General features: G+C 40.0%; 1 protein-coding gene across 3 annotated transcripts in view; it reads right to left on the reverse strand.

Annotated features, from left to right (window-relative positions):
- LOC126243824 (caspase-1-like) overlaps positions 1–15,617 on the reverse strand; it is a 233,608-nt gene that overhangs the window by 148,768 nt on the left and 69,223 nt on the right. For all 3 annotated transcript variants that reach the window (XM_049948193.1, XM_049948191.1, XM_049948190.1), the window contains exon 2: positions 10,542–10,637. In XM_049948193.1, the coding sequence (XP_049804150.1) occupies positions 10,542–10,558 (17 nt within the window). In that variant the 5' untranslated portion in view covers positions 10,559–10,637. The remainder of the gene's footprint in view (positions 1–10,541; positions 10,638–15,617) is intronic.

Consider the following 15,617-nt stretch of genomic DNA (forward strand, 5'->3'; position numbering starts at 1 on the left):
TCCTGGCCATGTCGGTATCCCTGGGAACGAAGCTGCAGATGCCGCGGCCAAGGCTGCGGTCCTCCAACCTCGGACAGCTTCTTGTGGTGTCCCTTCGTCAGATTGTAGCAGGGTAATTTGTCGGCGCATTGTCTCGCTGTGGCATGCCGATTGGGCTGCACTTTCAGACAACAAGCTTCGGGCCTTGAAAGCTCTACCCGTGGCTTGGACGTCCTCCTCACGCCCTTCTCGGCGGGAGGAGGTAGTTTTGGCCCGGTTGCGAATTGGCCACTGCCGGTTCAGCCATCGCCATCTGCTGACGGCTGCGCCGGCGCCGTTCTGCCCATGTGGGCAATTGCTGACGGTCCGCCACATTTTAACGTCGTGTCCGAATTTTAACACCCTACGTCTCGATATTGGCCTGCCATGTACTGTAGAAGCCATTTTAGCGGATGACCCACGAGCAGCTGCTCGCGTTCTTCATTTTATCAATTTGACAACCCTCTCAAAGGACATTTGATTATGCTGTTTTCTTTTTTAATCCTATGCCTGTGAGTATGTCTTTCATCGTGTTCTCCGTTTTGTTGCTGTTTTAAACTTGTGACTCGCGGTGCATTCCTAAAGTAGTCTGGGCGCTAATGACCGTTGACGTTGTGCGCCCTAAAACCACAAAAAAAAAAAAAAAAAAAACAAAAAAAAGGAGACCACCCAGAAATACGATTTTTGTAATTTTTTATATTTATGTTCAGAACTCAAATATCATTCTGCCAAAGCAAGTCGCTAAATCTCTAAAAAATTCTCGAGAAAATCGACTTTGAAGTCTTCTGAGGACCGGTAATTAACTAAAATTAAGGCAATTTTTTACCACACATATCGGATACAAAACTCCAGTTTTCACTGCAAATACAAATTCTTTACTATCGATATTTTATAAAAGATCGATAATAAATGAAGAGCACAAGGCAAAAATGATGACAGTCAATTTTTTCCCATTTTCAGGTTATGACAGGAATTTGTAGCTCAAATACGGCTGAATTTGTAGGGGGATGTACACAGCAAGAATACTGGTACTTACTAAGTTGCCATTTTATTTTTGTTGTGCACGGTAAAACCGATGAATGTCATATGTGTTCTCGACACATATGATGAGTCATTTCATAAGGTTGGCAAAACCTGCTTGATCAGGAGTTCGACATGTTGTCCTCATTCTTTTTTTTAACTTGTGTTTGTGATTAGAAAGTTGCCAAAGGTTATACCTTGTTTTCTTGGTAGTAGTTTCTGTGAAAATGAATGAATTAAATGAGTCAGGTGTGGATGAAGATTGTGAAAACGTCAGTAAACCTAGCACAAAGAAGAGAAAATCCAATGGAAGGGTAAGAGATGTGATGAAAAAACTTAAAGTGTGTACTTACGTAACTGGGCCCGATTGCAGATGTAAAAGACTACAGTGTTTTGATAGAGTTTGAGAAGGTGAAAGAAAAAGATTAATTTCTCATTTTAATAGTTTAGAATCTAATGACGCTCAGTCCAGATACTTGGCTGGGCTTATCAATGTTTATGACGTAAAAAATTGCAGACCAAGAAAGCCTGAAAATGAATCACGTTTTAATGATAAGAGCTACACCTACAAAGTAAGAATAAAGGATGGTGATAATTTTATTGACATCCCTGTGTGTTATAAAGCATTTTTGTCTATTTTTGGTGTAACTGGGAGAAGGGTTCAAACTATTCAAACGAGTCTGAAAGAAACAGGTGAACCCTCAACATACAAGAGAGGAAAGTATGACCACAAACACTGTAGGACCTCAGAAGAAGCTAAGCAAAGTGTCATTGATCACATTGCATTGGTTAAGGGCCATACAAGCCATTATAGTTTTGATAAAACTAAAAAAAACATACTTGCCAGACACTTGAAAAAAATGTACACGTTGTACAAGACAGGTAGGCCTAGTGGTAAGAGTGGCCAGATATTCGTATCTAACTTTAACATAGCTTTCGGATATCCCAGAAGCGACACCCGCAGTGCATGTGACAGGTACCAAGCAGAAATGAAAGCTGGAACAGACTAATGATGACAAGGAAAAAGCAAATATTTTAAGCAGCATTAAGACAAAACAATGTATGAATCAACTACACTTGAGGAAAGCTAACATGTTTAATGACACAAAGAGAAAATGTAGGAAAATTCCAAGGAAAAGGGAGGATACTGAGGCACTTACCATTGATTTTCAAACAAAAATTTAAGCTTACCTAATTTGACCACAAATGACGTTTACTACTGCCGTCAATTTTCATTGTATTTGTTCAATGTCCACAGCCTGTCTCGGGAAATGCAACTTTTTTTGCTTACCCAGAAACAGAAGGAGGTAAAGGTTTAGACGAAGTAGTATCGATGTTGCACTATTATATCTTCACCATGTTACAGTCCAATGTCAAAAACTTGTACATATTTTGCGATTATTGTAGCGGACAGAACAAGAACTACACCATGATTCGCTTCTGTCGTTATATGGTACGAATCCTAAAAAATCTAGACTGCATAACAGTCATATTCCCTATTCGTGGCCACTCTTACCTAGAATGCGATAGAGATATGGCCCTGATAAACGGCAAATTTCCTGCAGAGATACCAGAACATTGGGTGAATGAAATAAAGAATCCAAAGTAAAGCCTTCGCCTTTCACTGTGATTGAAGCTGACGAAAACCTATTTATAAAATGGACTGCTTTTTTGGAAAAGCACTATCACAAGAAATGCATATTTGCTACATGACCAATTCGTGAAATAAAATTTTCAAAAGACCATTGTAGGTTAGTTGAACACAGATCATCTTACACTGGGTACTTTCGTATGTCACCGATCCTAACACAACACCAACTTACTAAGCTCTCAAGAGAGACAGAAGACCCTGGTGATAATACGTCCTTCTCTTTACCACCAATTCTGCGTGAAGGTAAGAGAATATGACTCAACAATTTACCTTTGCTTTCACATATCAATAATCTATAGACCTATAATGAGTTATAGAATAATACCTCATAACAATAGTGTAACCTTGAAAGTAATGAAAACTCGTCAGTACAGGAAATATTTTTGCCGTTATAGCAACAGATATTTAGTTAGGTTATTAATTAAATTCATAATACGCTATGTAAGTAGGTATATTACTATTTTATGACAAAAACCACCAGCAGGTTCCCTTGTTTTAGCCCAAAAGTTTGCTTATTTCCAGATCTGATTAAACTAAAACCTGGAAAGTACCAAGACCTGCAGCACCTAAAGCAGTTTTGCAGTCCATCTGCTCAAAAGTACTTTGAAGAACTTCCTCATTGACAAAACATAAGTTGTAAGTAACAGTATTAAAATAAAATCTGTATGGGCCTAATGTGTTAAAATCTATAATATTATAAATCTTATAAAATAAACAGTAAACAGAATCTGTTTACAGGTTACAAGATCCACTGAACAAGCACAGAAAGATAGTGGACATTCATAGTTTTTACCATGTTTTTATGACTACCATCACTTTTACCATGTTTATTGTGTACCTATTTAAGTTTTCAATTAATAAAGTACCTTAAAATTGAAAATGTGTTTATTGCATTACATTTATTACCTAAACAAATAGGTATAGAACAATAAAAATGTAGTTGTAATAGTTATACGGTGAACGTTTATGATATACGAGAGACTAGTGCAGAAAATTCGTCGTCCTGAAAAGTTACAAAAAAGTGACTATCATCATTTTTGCCTTGTGCTCTTCAAATTTGCAGTTTTTTTTTTAAATTTAAACGATCGGTAATAATAATCTTTTATAAAATATTGATAATTAAGAATTTATATTTATAACGTACGTGAAATTTAAGTCGAAAAAAGAAGACATGTATTTTTCATAAATAAAGATGTTCAGACATATGCATATTTACGAGTTTTATATATAAATGTCCAGTTATTCGAACTGAAACAAGAACAAAAAAGAAAAACGACAACAAGATTCGAACCACTACTGTGTGAACTACGCCAACCGCCGTGAAAATTGCTTTAACACTGACAAATTAAATTGCATCGATAATCTTGAAAGTCGATTTTCTGCGAATTTTTAGGAGTTATATTGATCAACATTTGGTCTCTGAACTTCAAGTACCAAAAATAAAAAAATAACAAAAGTCTGACTGCTGGGTGGTTCTGTTGTGAAGGCAACATGGGCGCTCGATATATATGCCAAGCACCTCTTCAAATGTTGTGTGATTCAGTTATATGTTTTTATTTGTGCATCATGCATGATAACAAGGTAAACTGAAATCTCGCAAAGGTTTTCTTGGAAATTCAATTCAAAAAATCACCTCAGATGTCAAATGGTGCTGTGGCCCTGTAACTCTGGGTAAAACCTCAGTAAAGTGGTGCACCTCCAAGCGAGTTGCGGATCTGATATGTGCAATGCACAAAAGAAATAAAGGATCACTTTCTTGAAACCCCGTAACTGTCTCTCATTGCGACGAAAAAGTACGAAATTTGGCTCAGCGGTGCCTACAGCCTTCCTATGTAATTTGGCATTAGCGTGGCATCCTGTATGGTCTCCCATGGGGATGGCATTGCTGCAGACAGAAAAGTGTTGACACATGCAAATAAAAGATCAGAGCTCAGAAGTTCATGTGACCTGTAAGATGGGTTAATGAAGCCGCACTGACAACAAATTACACCACAATTCTGCCTGATGCCACAATGGAGGTATCAGATGAGGGAAGGTCATTACCCCCTCACCCCATCTTTTGATGCCTCTGTCATGGAAGTTAGAACCGCGGCGGCTAGCGTGGAAACTATGCAGCTTTCTTATGGGTAGCTGAGGGAAATATTTCTAAGACACCGCTGCTCGCAATCGACATGAGAAAGCTTCAGGAGGTGGCGTAAAGTGCATCAGCGGAACCACCCCTTCCCTAGGGACGTTTATTTTCAAACCTTTCGCACTCAGAAACGAAATGTTGCAGTGCACTGCACGGCAAGACGACGTCCTTGACAAATTTTGCCACTGCTGATACCTCCCGGACGATTCAAGCCGTTTCTAAGAACATCAAGGTGCTGCAACCTCACTGAACGTGTTATCAATCCTTCGGACTGTAGTTTAATTGAAACTTTTGCTTTGGTATACACGGTGGAACTACTAGGGACCTTTCAAAACCATTCGACGAAATTTCAACATGATCCAAAGCGGAAAAGGTTGCTTATGCTTTTTGATCTTTCCTTTCTGCCCCCTCCGCCTTTCCCTGCCCCCTCCGCCTTTCCCTGCCCCCCTCCTCCCCCCACTCCCTGCGAGGTGTGCTCAGGGGGGGGGGGGGGACATGATATTAACATTCACGTGGCTGCAACGCCGTATGATACCTCTAAGGTCTCCTAGTGTGGTAACAACATTGTTGTTGCCATCCGAGTACTTTTGTCGGGCACTTTAAACATTTCCCTGTATAGTTATATTCGACTCGTTCACCGATCCCTACTCAATGGCCGGACAAGAAACCAGCTCCACAGTAGCGCCTGCTAGCTGTGTGTGAAATCAAAAAGATGTCTAAAGGGTTGCCTACCTCTCCAGAGTATAGATAGATAGATGGATGTCTCTGTATTGAGATACTTTCAGTGCCCAACAAAAGTGCGTAGGTGGCACTGATGGTGTTGCCGAATTGTGGGCTCTTAGAGGGAGCCTTTGTCGTTTTAGTCACGTGTGTTTCAGCGTCGCATCCACCCATACACACGCCACGGGAGGGTGCGAAAAGGGAGAGATGAAAAATCATGGACACTCTTTCCTTCTTCGGATCACGTTCGAATGGTTTTGGACGGTCCTTAATGGATCCATCCTGTAAACTAAAGCAAAACATGCAGTCACGCTACACTAAAAATGGTTGAATTCATGTTCATTGGGGTTGCAACCCCACGATGTCCTTAGAAAAGTGTTGAATCGTCCAGGGGGTGTCAACAGTAGCAAAATTTGTCAATAGCGTCATCCTGCTGTACATTGCACTCCTAAATGTCGTGAAAATTAACGCCAACAGGTAAGGAGTGGTTTCAGTGACGGTCTTTATGTCATCTCCTGAGGCCTTTTGGTGTCGCTTCTGAGTGTCTGTGTGTTCTAAATGTTTTCATCAGCCACCTATAAGAAACCTACGTGATTTCCACGCTAGGCGCCGCGGTTCTGACCTCCATTACTGAGGCATCAAAAGAAGGGCTGAAATGTGGGTAAGAGGGTGTGTAATGGCCTTCCCTCCGTGTGGCATGTCCGCAATGGCGTTAGGTAAAATTGTAGTGAAGTTTAGTAGGCACCTCTGAGCCAAATTTCAAACTCTGGGCTTCCAGAAAAGTGATCCTCAAATTGTATTGCGTAGTGTACTGATTAGAGCTTGGTTTGGTGCCGAAAATAAGTATAGGTGGACCTCACAGGTAGGGCACTATTCATAGTGGCACATGTTTGGTATCTGATGATTAGACTATATTGTCTTGAAAGCGACTGTACATCAGCTGTGGGTTACAATAAATCGTTTGACACAGCTATATGGAGATACTGACTTTCTTACAGATAGATGTCTGCGGCTCTCTAAAAAGAGAAATAGGGAAGAATGTTGTTCCTGTAGGATAAATACCTAGGAACACATGATGTTCGATTGTTATAATCACATGAAGGAACCAACGCTAGAGACCGCCATAAGCAGTTTCCTCCATGTTCTACTGTTTTCGTTGTTTGGATACAAAAGGTTGTGTTTTGTGCGGTGTTTGTAAATACTCGTACTACGAGTTCTACATATCTAAGTGCTGTAAAATCCATTGAAGTTAAATAGAGGATAGAGTTAATTCTTCAGTTACAGAGTTTAATGGTGCATAAAATGCTGTATATTTTATAAATTAGTTACATAACATGTGGACGATCAAGTCACGTTTCGTCCGTCGTGCACCGTCTTGCACCGTGAAACAGAAACCCTCTTTACCATGGAACACGTGATATTTGCTAATGAAATGAGATTCTTTAATATGTTAACAATTTTCTCGGTCTCAAAAATGGAAATATATGTCAGTTGTCAATAGCTTCTATTTCAAAATGTTGTTAACTTGTGTTTCTTTTTTATATAATACGCCTCCTTAATTTGATTTCGGTTACTCATTATTGGTATGTAGCAGAGTAATGATGTAACACATAGCCCACTAAATATGGTATTAATAAAATTTTCTCGATTGCAACACTTTTAAATTTGAACAGAATGTTTTGTTCCCAGATGCATACCATAGTGTATCTGTGCACACTTACTAACATTTGGAGAAACCTTTCTTTTCCGGAGTAATTTATGTAATTTTTCTTATTTGAAAAACCTTACTTTTCCGGAGAAATTTTTGCAGTTTCAGAAAAAGTCCGCAGCACAAATATAGTGAATGCTACCATTTCAAAATGAAATAAGAAAATCCATTAAACTTCCATTACAGGGTTCATTAGAGGTGAGTGTCTGAATAAGTATTCCAAGGTACAACACCCCACCCCTACTAATTACTTTGGAATGCTAATGTCTGTGCTACATTAAATAAAGACGGAACCTGTCTGCTAAAAATAACACAATTATTTGTTTAAAGTTTTTCTGCGATCTCATTTGGAAATTGCGCAGCCGTAAGCATGCTTCACCACTGACGCAAGAATCCAAGACAAGCAACACACAATGCTCTGCTTTAAACTCACGTCTATCGGTAAAGTCGTCTCCAAAGCTATAAACAGCGAATCTGGAACCTACATTCGAGTGCAAAATGGCGCATAAAAGAAATCTTTGTCTTAATAATCAATTATTTGATATTTGGGACAAAATTACGGTAGAGTGCTGTCTGATTTTGGAATTTGTAGGTACGATGTGATTGGTAATGCTTTCCTCGAAGAGATACGAAGGAGGAAAAGCGGTCTGATAAGATAATTGTAAACACTCCAATACAAACTCTCTTGCATTGTCTGAATCGTCCAAGTTCCCGATAAGTATAAAAGTCAAAAGCACTTTAGAATTTATCGGCAGCTCGGTAACAAAACGTGGTTTCACTGTGAGTAAACAATCATTGCTTAGGAGAAGCCGATCACTTCACGTTTATCAAAACAGTCATTCACTCTCAAACCTCAAACAAAGAGCAGTGAGAATTATGAGACGAATTACCCGGATGGCGTCTGAGGGAGACATGCGGTACACGATTTCAAAACAAAATAAGGGACCAGAGAATAAAGTCAGATTATGCGCTTGGTAATAAAAGGAAATATTTAGGATATTGCACTAGCATTTGTGAAATTTTTAAATGTTGGGAAAGATAAGAAGTTTATAGTCATGAGGCGTGTGCTCCTAATTTAAGGAGGAACATGTTTAGAACATTGCTTTCAAAACGAACCATGGTGATTTTACATATTAAGCACCTTTTTCTTGCTGCAGCTACATCTATTCCCTGCAAACCACTATAAAGCCCTTTGCAAATGGTATTTCCAGTTGCACGAGCTATTAAGGCTTTCGTGTAATAGTTTGCGTCTATCTTCAAGCGTCAGATTTTCTAGCCTCTCCGTGACGCTCTCTGGCGTCTCAAACAAATCTGTGAAATTTCATGCTGCCCTTCTCTGTAAGCGTTAATTATTCCACGTTAGTTCTATTTCGTTAGGTTCCCACACATCTGAGTCATATTTTAGGCTTGGCCCATTTTCCTAGTATTCTACCGTCTGCTTTGTGATTTTTCGATTTCGCATACCTATAAATTGTTACACCCACGTATTTGTAAAAGTTGACTGATAACAAATGAGACTTATGCCTATTTTTCTCATTGGGTATTACGTTGTTTTCTTTTGTTTCAGTAATGTTTAATTTTACGTGGTTAGGCTTTTATACTAAAAAGGTCTTCATTTTTCTGGAATGATAAATGCTTTCTTTTTTACACACCTTAGTTACAGATTTGAAGCAGATCATACCTCACTTTTTACATAAGGAAACTAACGCAACTTATAGTTACCTTTTGTATGTCTTGACTATTGCTGTTTTTTCTCTGAAGTGGTCACACGTTAATAGGCTCACACTCACTTCGCCTGAGGAACTAAGAAACATGCTCGCGTCTAAATGTTAGTTTTTCTTGTTTATCAGACTTTTTGTGTATACCGTGTTATGTGATACTTTACACTAGCAATCTGTCAATAATTTGAGATGTATAACATTAAAACTGTTGAAAATTTTCCCTGGAAGAATTGTTGTTTGCTTGTCGTCTGTCATCTTGTAAGGTTCTGTATATAATATGGAGCTGAATTAGCTCCCATTTCAGTCAAAATCCCGTAAACAGAAAAGTGTGCACACTGATTGGAAGAAAGCACACATCTGCAAGAAAAGTAGCAGAAGTGATCCACAAAACTACCGTCCAATCCCTTTAACGTCCGTCTGTTGTACGATCCTTCGCGCATACATAATGAGGTATGTCGAACAAAACAACCTTTGCCCAGCCAGTCAGCACCGATCACGAAAACACCAGTCACATGTATCTCGAGCTGTACTTTTCTCACATGATACCCTGGAAACCACGGACCAGATAAATCATGTGTGGGCAGTTTTTCTTGAATTTCGAAAGCCAGTTTGCTCATTGCCATTGCAACATTTATTAGCGAAACAAGCGCTATATGGGAGATAAAATAAGATTTCTGACTATACTAATGATTTCTTGGAAGGAAGGAAGCGGAATGTGATTTTGAATGGAGAAAGATCGACCGATACTTCGTATTCATTTTGTGTATTAATGAGCTGGCAGGCAAAAGTGATAGTAACTTCAGACTTCTTGCACATGACGCAGTTAGCTTATGTATAGTGACGTGCGAGCACTGTTCGAAAACAGCTGCTTAATTATCCAATAAGTTTTCAAAGAAGTACTAACACTGGCAATTTAATTTAAACGTTCAGAAATGTGAAATTTCACAGAAAAATAATATCCTATGCGTACAACATCAGTCACTATTGCAATCAGTCTTCTCACACGAATATCTGGAAAAACAGTTTTTATGGACATGAAGTGGAATGATACATAGGCTCCACTGTACGTACGTGACATACTTCAAGCGCTATCTACATTGTTAGACAAATGCGTCTGTTATCTCTGTGTCTGCTAAAATGTAGATTTATTCTCCTTCTTTGACTTGCGGATAGCTGTAAGATTATTACTTATATCTACAGTGAGTTGTTTCTTTTTATTTTTTATTTTTTGTGTTTTTCTTGAAAAATTGATGTACGAAAGGCGTATTGATAAGGAGAAGTTCGACGTAAAGTGTAAAGCTACCTTTTCACTTACTGCACATGTTGCAGCAAATTACCTACAGACAGGGACACTATAGGTTTCTGTAACGTGCAAATCAGATTATGTTTGCACTGTGCCATATACTGTCCTACTTCCCCTTGTACCACTCATAACTGCAATTTGGGAAAACCTGCTACTACTTTGCTTCCGTACGAGTAATTATATAAAGAGGACTTGCACAACCTCAGCTTCCTTCTATAATCGGATACCTTAATTTTTTAATAATATTTTAGCAGGAAAAAAATGTTTACCATTTTACTTTCTTCATCGTTCCAGCGACACGACTTCCTCGGTGAAGCAAACGAGTATCCCTCTTTCTTCGTCACGCTTTCAGGCTTCCAAGATACCTGGAATCAGTTTAGAGAAAAAATATTAGACTTGATGTACAGTGGCTAGCTCATTAATTGCAATGAATTTGAGAAGAAGCTATATCATTGACACAGTGAGTGATAAAGATAACCTTTTTTGGCAGAAAAACGGTTTTTGTGGAACCTACTACTTTTAATCTGATGATGTGGTATAGCGCGTAAGACGCTAGGTTCACCTTCCTGGATGGGGTATAAAGAGTGAAGGGAAGTGTCATTTTCCGGCCGATCGTCTTCTCTCATTGATCTTCAGGTTTCTGTTTTTGTATCCTACAATATTTCGACACTTTTCGTAGTTGTCTTCCTGGGGTGTGAGAAGCATAGTCTACAGTTACTCGAACCCTAATCAAACTGTGGTCTGGGCAGCAAGAATTCACCAGAGTTCTGCCCCACAAATCCTTGGAATATACATTGACGAGAAGCGTCACGTAGGCTGTAGATGGTTCCTTCAGTATGCCCTCTTGTCGATATACTGCCTTTCTAAAGGGAAATATTGGGAAAAACATGTGATAATGAAGAGACTCCCATTATCGATATGGCTAGTGGACTTTTTCACGTGTACAGAAGTTTGAATATCACCGAGCCAAGAGTTTAGAGAGTCACCCCTGTCAAATACCAACAGATGCCTATAACAAAATGGAACTACCGGTGGAAGCCGACCTAGAGGACAATCAATTTAGGTTCCAGAGAAATGTAGCAACACACAAGGTAATGTTGACCGTTTGAATTTCCTTCGGAGACAGATAGAAGAATGATAAGCCTACAGCTATAGCCTTTGTAGAATGAGTAAAAGTTTTGGTAATGTTGACTGAAATACCTTCTCTCAAGTTCTGAAATTATCGGAGATAACACACAGAAGGGAAGATTATCTACAACTTGTACATAAACCAGAATGCAGTTATGACAGCTTAAGCACATGAAAAGGGAGTAGCTGAGATTAGAGGCAGGGTTGTAGCCTATCCCATGTGCTATTCGAACACAGAACAGGCAGGAAAAGAATCCATCTGTTCATGGCAGAAACACTGTAGTCACTGAGAAAAATAAGAGAACTGCTTGCAAAACAAGAAAATTCAAAACTGTTCAACATGCAATAGATTTGCACTGAACATAAAGATAACAAAAGTCTTGAATTTCAGTTAGAAGAAGAAAAGTGATATTTGTGCAATTAAGTGGTATGAAAACAAGATACACTTGCAAACGGAATCTCATAAACGTGTTATGCCCTTACAGTCTTGTCATCAGTCTATAACAGCCAGTGCCTTTTAGTTTCATACTGTTCACAAATATATTAAGCTATTAGGTATGTAATTCCAATCTAGAGGAAGAATGCATACAACATGAGCAACGTTTCCAAACTGCAGAAAAGAGCAATAAGAATGATAATGAAAAATAATAATCAGACTCTTTGTAAAGACCTGTTTAAGATATTGGGGATTTTAATCACATTTTTTAAACACTTTAACGATCGCCCGGATAGCCGAGCGCAAGTCACTTCCGGGATACGGGTTAAGACGAGGGCTGGTGCGATGGCCAGCTTGGATGTAGTTTCCAGCAGGTTTCCAGCATCCAACTAGGTAATAATGGGCTGTTACCCATTTTGGCTGCGGCTCTTGAGGAAATTATTCAGACATCCCATTGAAAGTGTCTCCATCGGAGTTGAAACTGTCATTAGGGGAAAAAATGCAACACTTGGTACTATAGTGCATTAATAGCTGCCCGATTACTTCCGATCAAATAGTGTATTTCTGTTAGCTTTCATTACTGATATTCAACAAGAACAGAGAGGAAATTCCTTAACACTGTGTTAACAAGACTGATATTCCTTAAATTCCACATACCCATTATATACACATATACATTATACACCGAAGCGCCAAAGAAACTGCGTATCCAAATACAGAGATATGCAAACAGGCAGAATACGGCGCTGCGGTCAGCAACGCCTATATAAGATGACAAGTGTCCGGCGCAATTGTTGGATCGGTTACTGCTGCGTCAGTTGCAGGTTATCAAGTTTTAATTGAGTTTGAACGAATTGTTACTGTCGACGCACGAGCGATGGGACACAACATCTCCCAGGTAGCAATGAAGTGGGGATTTTCCCATACGACTATTCCACGAGAGTACCGTGGATATCAGGAAAACGGGAAAACATCAAAACTCCGACATCGCTGCGGCCGGAAAAAGGTCCTGCAAGAGGAGGATCAAACAAGACTGAAGATAATCGTCCAACGTGACAGAAGTGCAGCCCTTCCGCAAATTGCTGCAGATTTCAATGCTGGGCCATCAACAAGTGTCAGCGTGCGAAGCATTCAACGACTCATCATCGATATTAGCTATCAATGCCGAAGCCCCACTTATGTACTCTTGATGACTTCACGACACAAAGCTTTACGCCTCGCCTGGGCCCGTCGACACCGACATTGGACTGTTGATGACGGGAAACACATTGCCTGGTCGGACGAGTCTCATTTCAAATTGTATCGAGCGGATGGATGTGTACGGGTATGGAGACAACCTCTTGAATCCACGGACTCTGCATGTCGGCAGGGGACTGTTCAAGCTGGTAACGGCTCTGTAATGGTGTGGGACGTGTGCAGTTGGAGTGTTATGGAACCGCTGATACGTCTAGATACAACCTTAACAGGTGACACGTGCGTAAGCATCCTGTCTGATCACCTGCATCCATTCATGTGCATTGTGCATTCCGACGGACTTGGGCAATTCCAACAGGACAATGCGACACCCCATACATCCAAAATTGCCGCAGCGTGGCTCCAGGAACACTCTTCTGAGTTAAAACACTTCCGCTGGCACCAAACTCCACAGACATGAACATTATTGGGCAAATCTGGGATGCCTTGCAATGTGCTGTTCGGAAGAGATTTTCACCGCCTCGTACTCTTACGCATTTATGGACAGCCCTGCAGGATTCATGGTGTCAGTTCCCTCCAGCACTACTTCATCGAGTCTATGCCACGTCGTATTGTGGCACTTCCGCATGTTCTCGGGGTCCCTAGACGATATTAAGCAGGTGTACCAGTTTCTTAGGCTCTTCCGTGTATATACATATAAAGAATTTGTAACTGGCCTATGTCTGCGCATAGGAGATACTTAAGAAAACTTAATATGAGATGTATTTATAACAGCAATAGATTCAGGTGGACCAAGTTGCGGACAAAAGCTAGTGCATAATATTGTTCTTGTAGTGTACCAATTGTAGTGTTGACTAACTCTTATTGGTTAGATGTAAGAGAGGTCTGGAAGGCTTTAACCTTTGCAGGTGAAATAAATGGATAAAGAAGTAATTAAAACAAATCAAATGAAAAAGACCAGTTCTAGATTTTCCAACCTTTCAATTGCTTTGGAGGCAGCCTGGTGCAGTTGACTCACTGATCCAGGCAATCCTGGACGATATGTGGCATCTTTTGCTCTGTCTCCCTGGGGTCGCGGTTTTAAGCGTCCCTCGCCATCCCCAGCTGCTATGAATAGCAGATGCTCTGCCTGCTCCACATGGGATGATTGGAGCTAACAAGATTGATAGTAGGGTTTTCGCCTTTGTAAAAGCTTAGCTGATATGGTGATGGCCACTGAGATTTCCAGGGAGCTACGGATCATTGCGATTCTCCACTCGTGGTTGACGAGATTTCAGTCGGATTATAGAACCTTGTTGTACATCGTAACCGAGAAAGAGTTTGTATTCCTATCAGCTGTGGAGTTATGTTGCTTAGAAGCGGGAGCATAAGAGATACAATGCGCAAAGCTGAACATCCAATAGGTGGGTGAAGAGACTTTTAAGCCTTCCGGCTGAAGAGCACTCATCTGATGAATAAACCGGGGCCAATGTTGTCGTTCTCACGGGTCTGCGTAAACACCAACAATGGTTCAGTTTCCCTTTGGAAAAAATTATTGAGGTTTTTCATTTTTGCAGCTGTTTTCCGAAGATGATATCGGTTGGCTAGTGATCTATCCAGAGTGACCTCCGGTTACTTAGGACTGCTGTTGCTTCGTAAAATATTATTCCTGAATATTCTTTCAAACACTAGTTTTCATCCTCGGTGATTTTTATTTTATCGACATCAGTTATTAGTTTGAGACGTATATCTGTGCGCGAGGTTACGTCTACTCCTGCGGGAGGCATTCTCAGAGATTATAGAGCCATCGTTAGTTAATTTTCGAACTTGAACAAGTTCCGAAATTGTTCACGATAACAGGCCAAGAATGAAACGAATTTTTACTTGTCCTCTACAAAACTGATATGCTAGAAAAAGACAACAAAGCAACATAGGGACAAGTTTCGAGAGTGAAGCAAAATTACGTATGAAACCATGAGAACAGCAGAAGCACGTGAACAACACGTGGGGAATGAGTGAGATGGGGGACGCGAGAACGAAGAATAGAAGAGAAACTACTTGGCACATGCTTGACATAAACAACAGGAGAAGTGACTGAGAATCACGACGTAGTTACAGATACCAACTCGACTATAGAGACGATACACACTGGAGAAATAAAGGGAGGAGACGCTGGAACAACCGAAATGACGGATGAGGACAAAATTATGAGGACAAACAGGAGCGTAGTTGCATGAATATAGTGTGACACTACACAGTCAGGTGTAGTCCCGAATCGCTGCCCGAAGTACGGAAGGGTGCAAAACAAATACAGTTCAAATATTACGATATAACAATAGGGAACAAATCGAAGAGGAATTGAGAACAGAACACGCAAGTGCATAACCCAAGAGGCTAAGCAATGAGCTATTAATTTCAATGTCAACGGAATAAAGGTCATGGTTGCTAGGAATAAAGATACTCATTTAAATATTATTTTTGTAGATTTATTCGGAAAACTAAGCAAATAGAAGGAAGTATTGACTGTGCAAATGAGTACCGTAAAATTAATCGGAACTGTTGAACAGAGGACGAAACCAGTTAATTTACAGGCTGGAATACAATAAGA

Source organism: Schistocerca nitens, chromosome 1 (assembly GCF_023898315.1).
Source record: "Schistocerca nitens isolate TAMUIC-IGC-003100 chromosome 1, iqSchNite1.1, whole genome shotgun sequence".
Taxonomy (NCBI): domain Eukaryota; kingdom Metazoa; phylum Arthropoda; class Insecta; order Orthoptera; family Acrididae; genus Schistocerca; species Schistocerca nitens.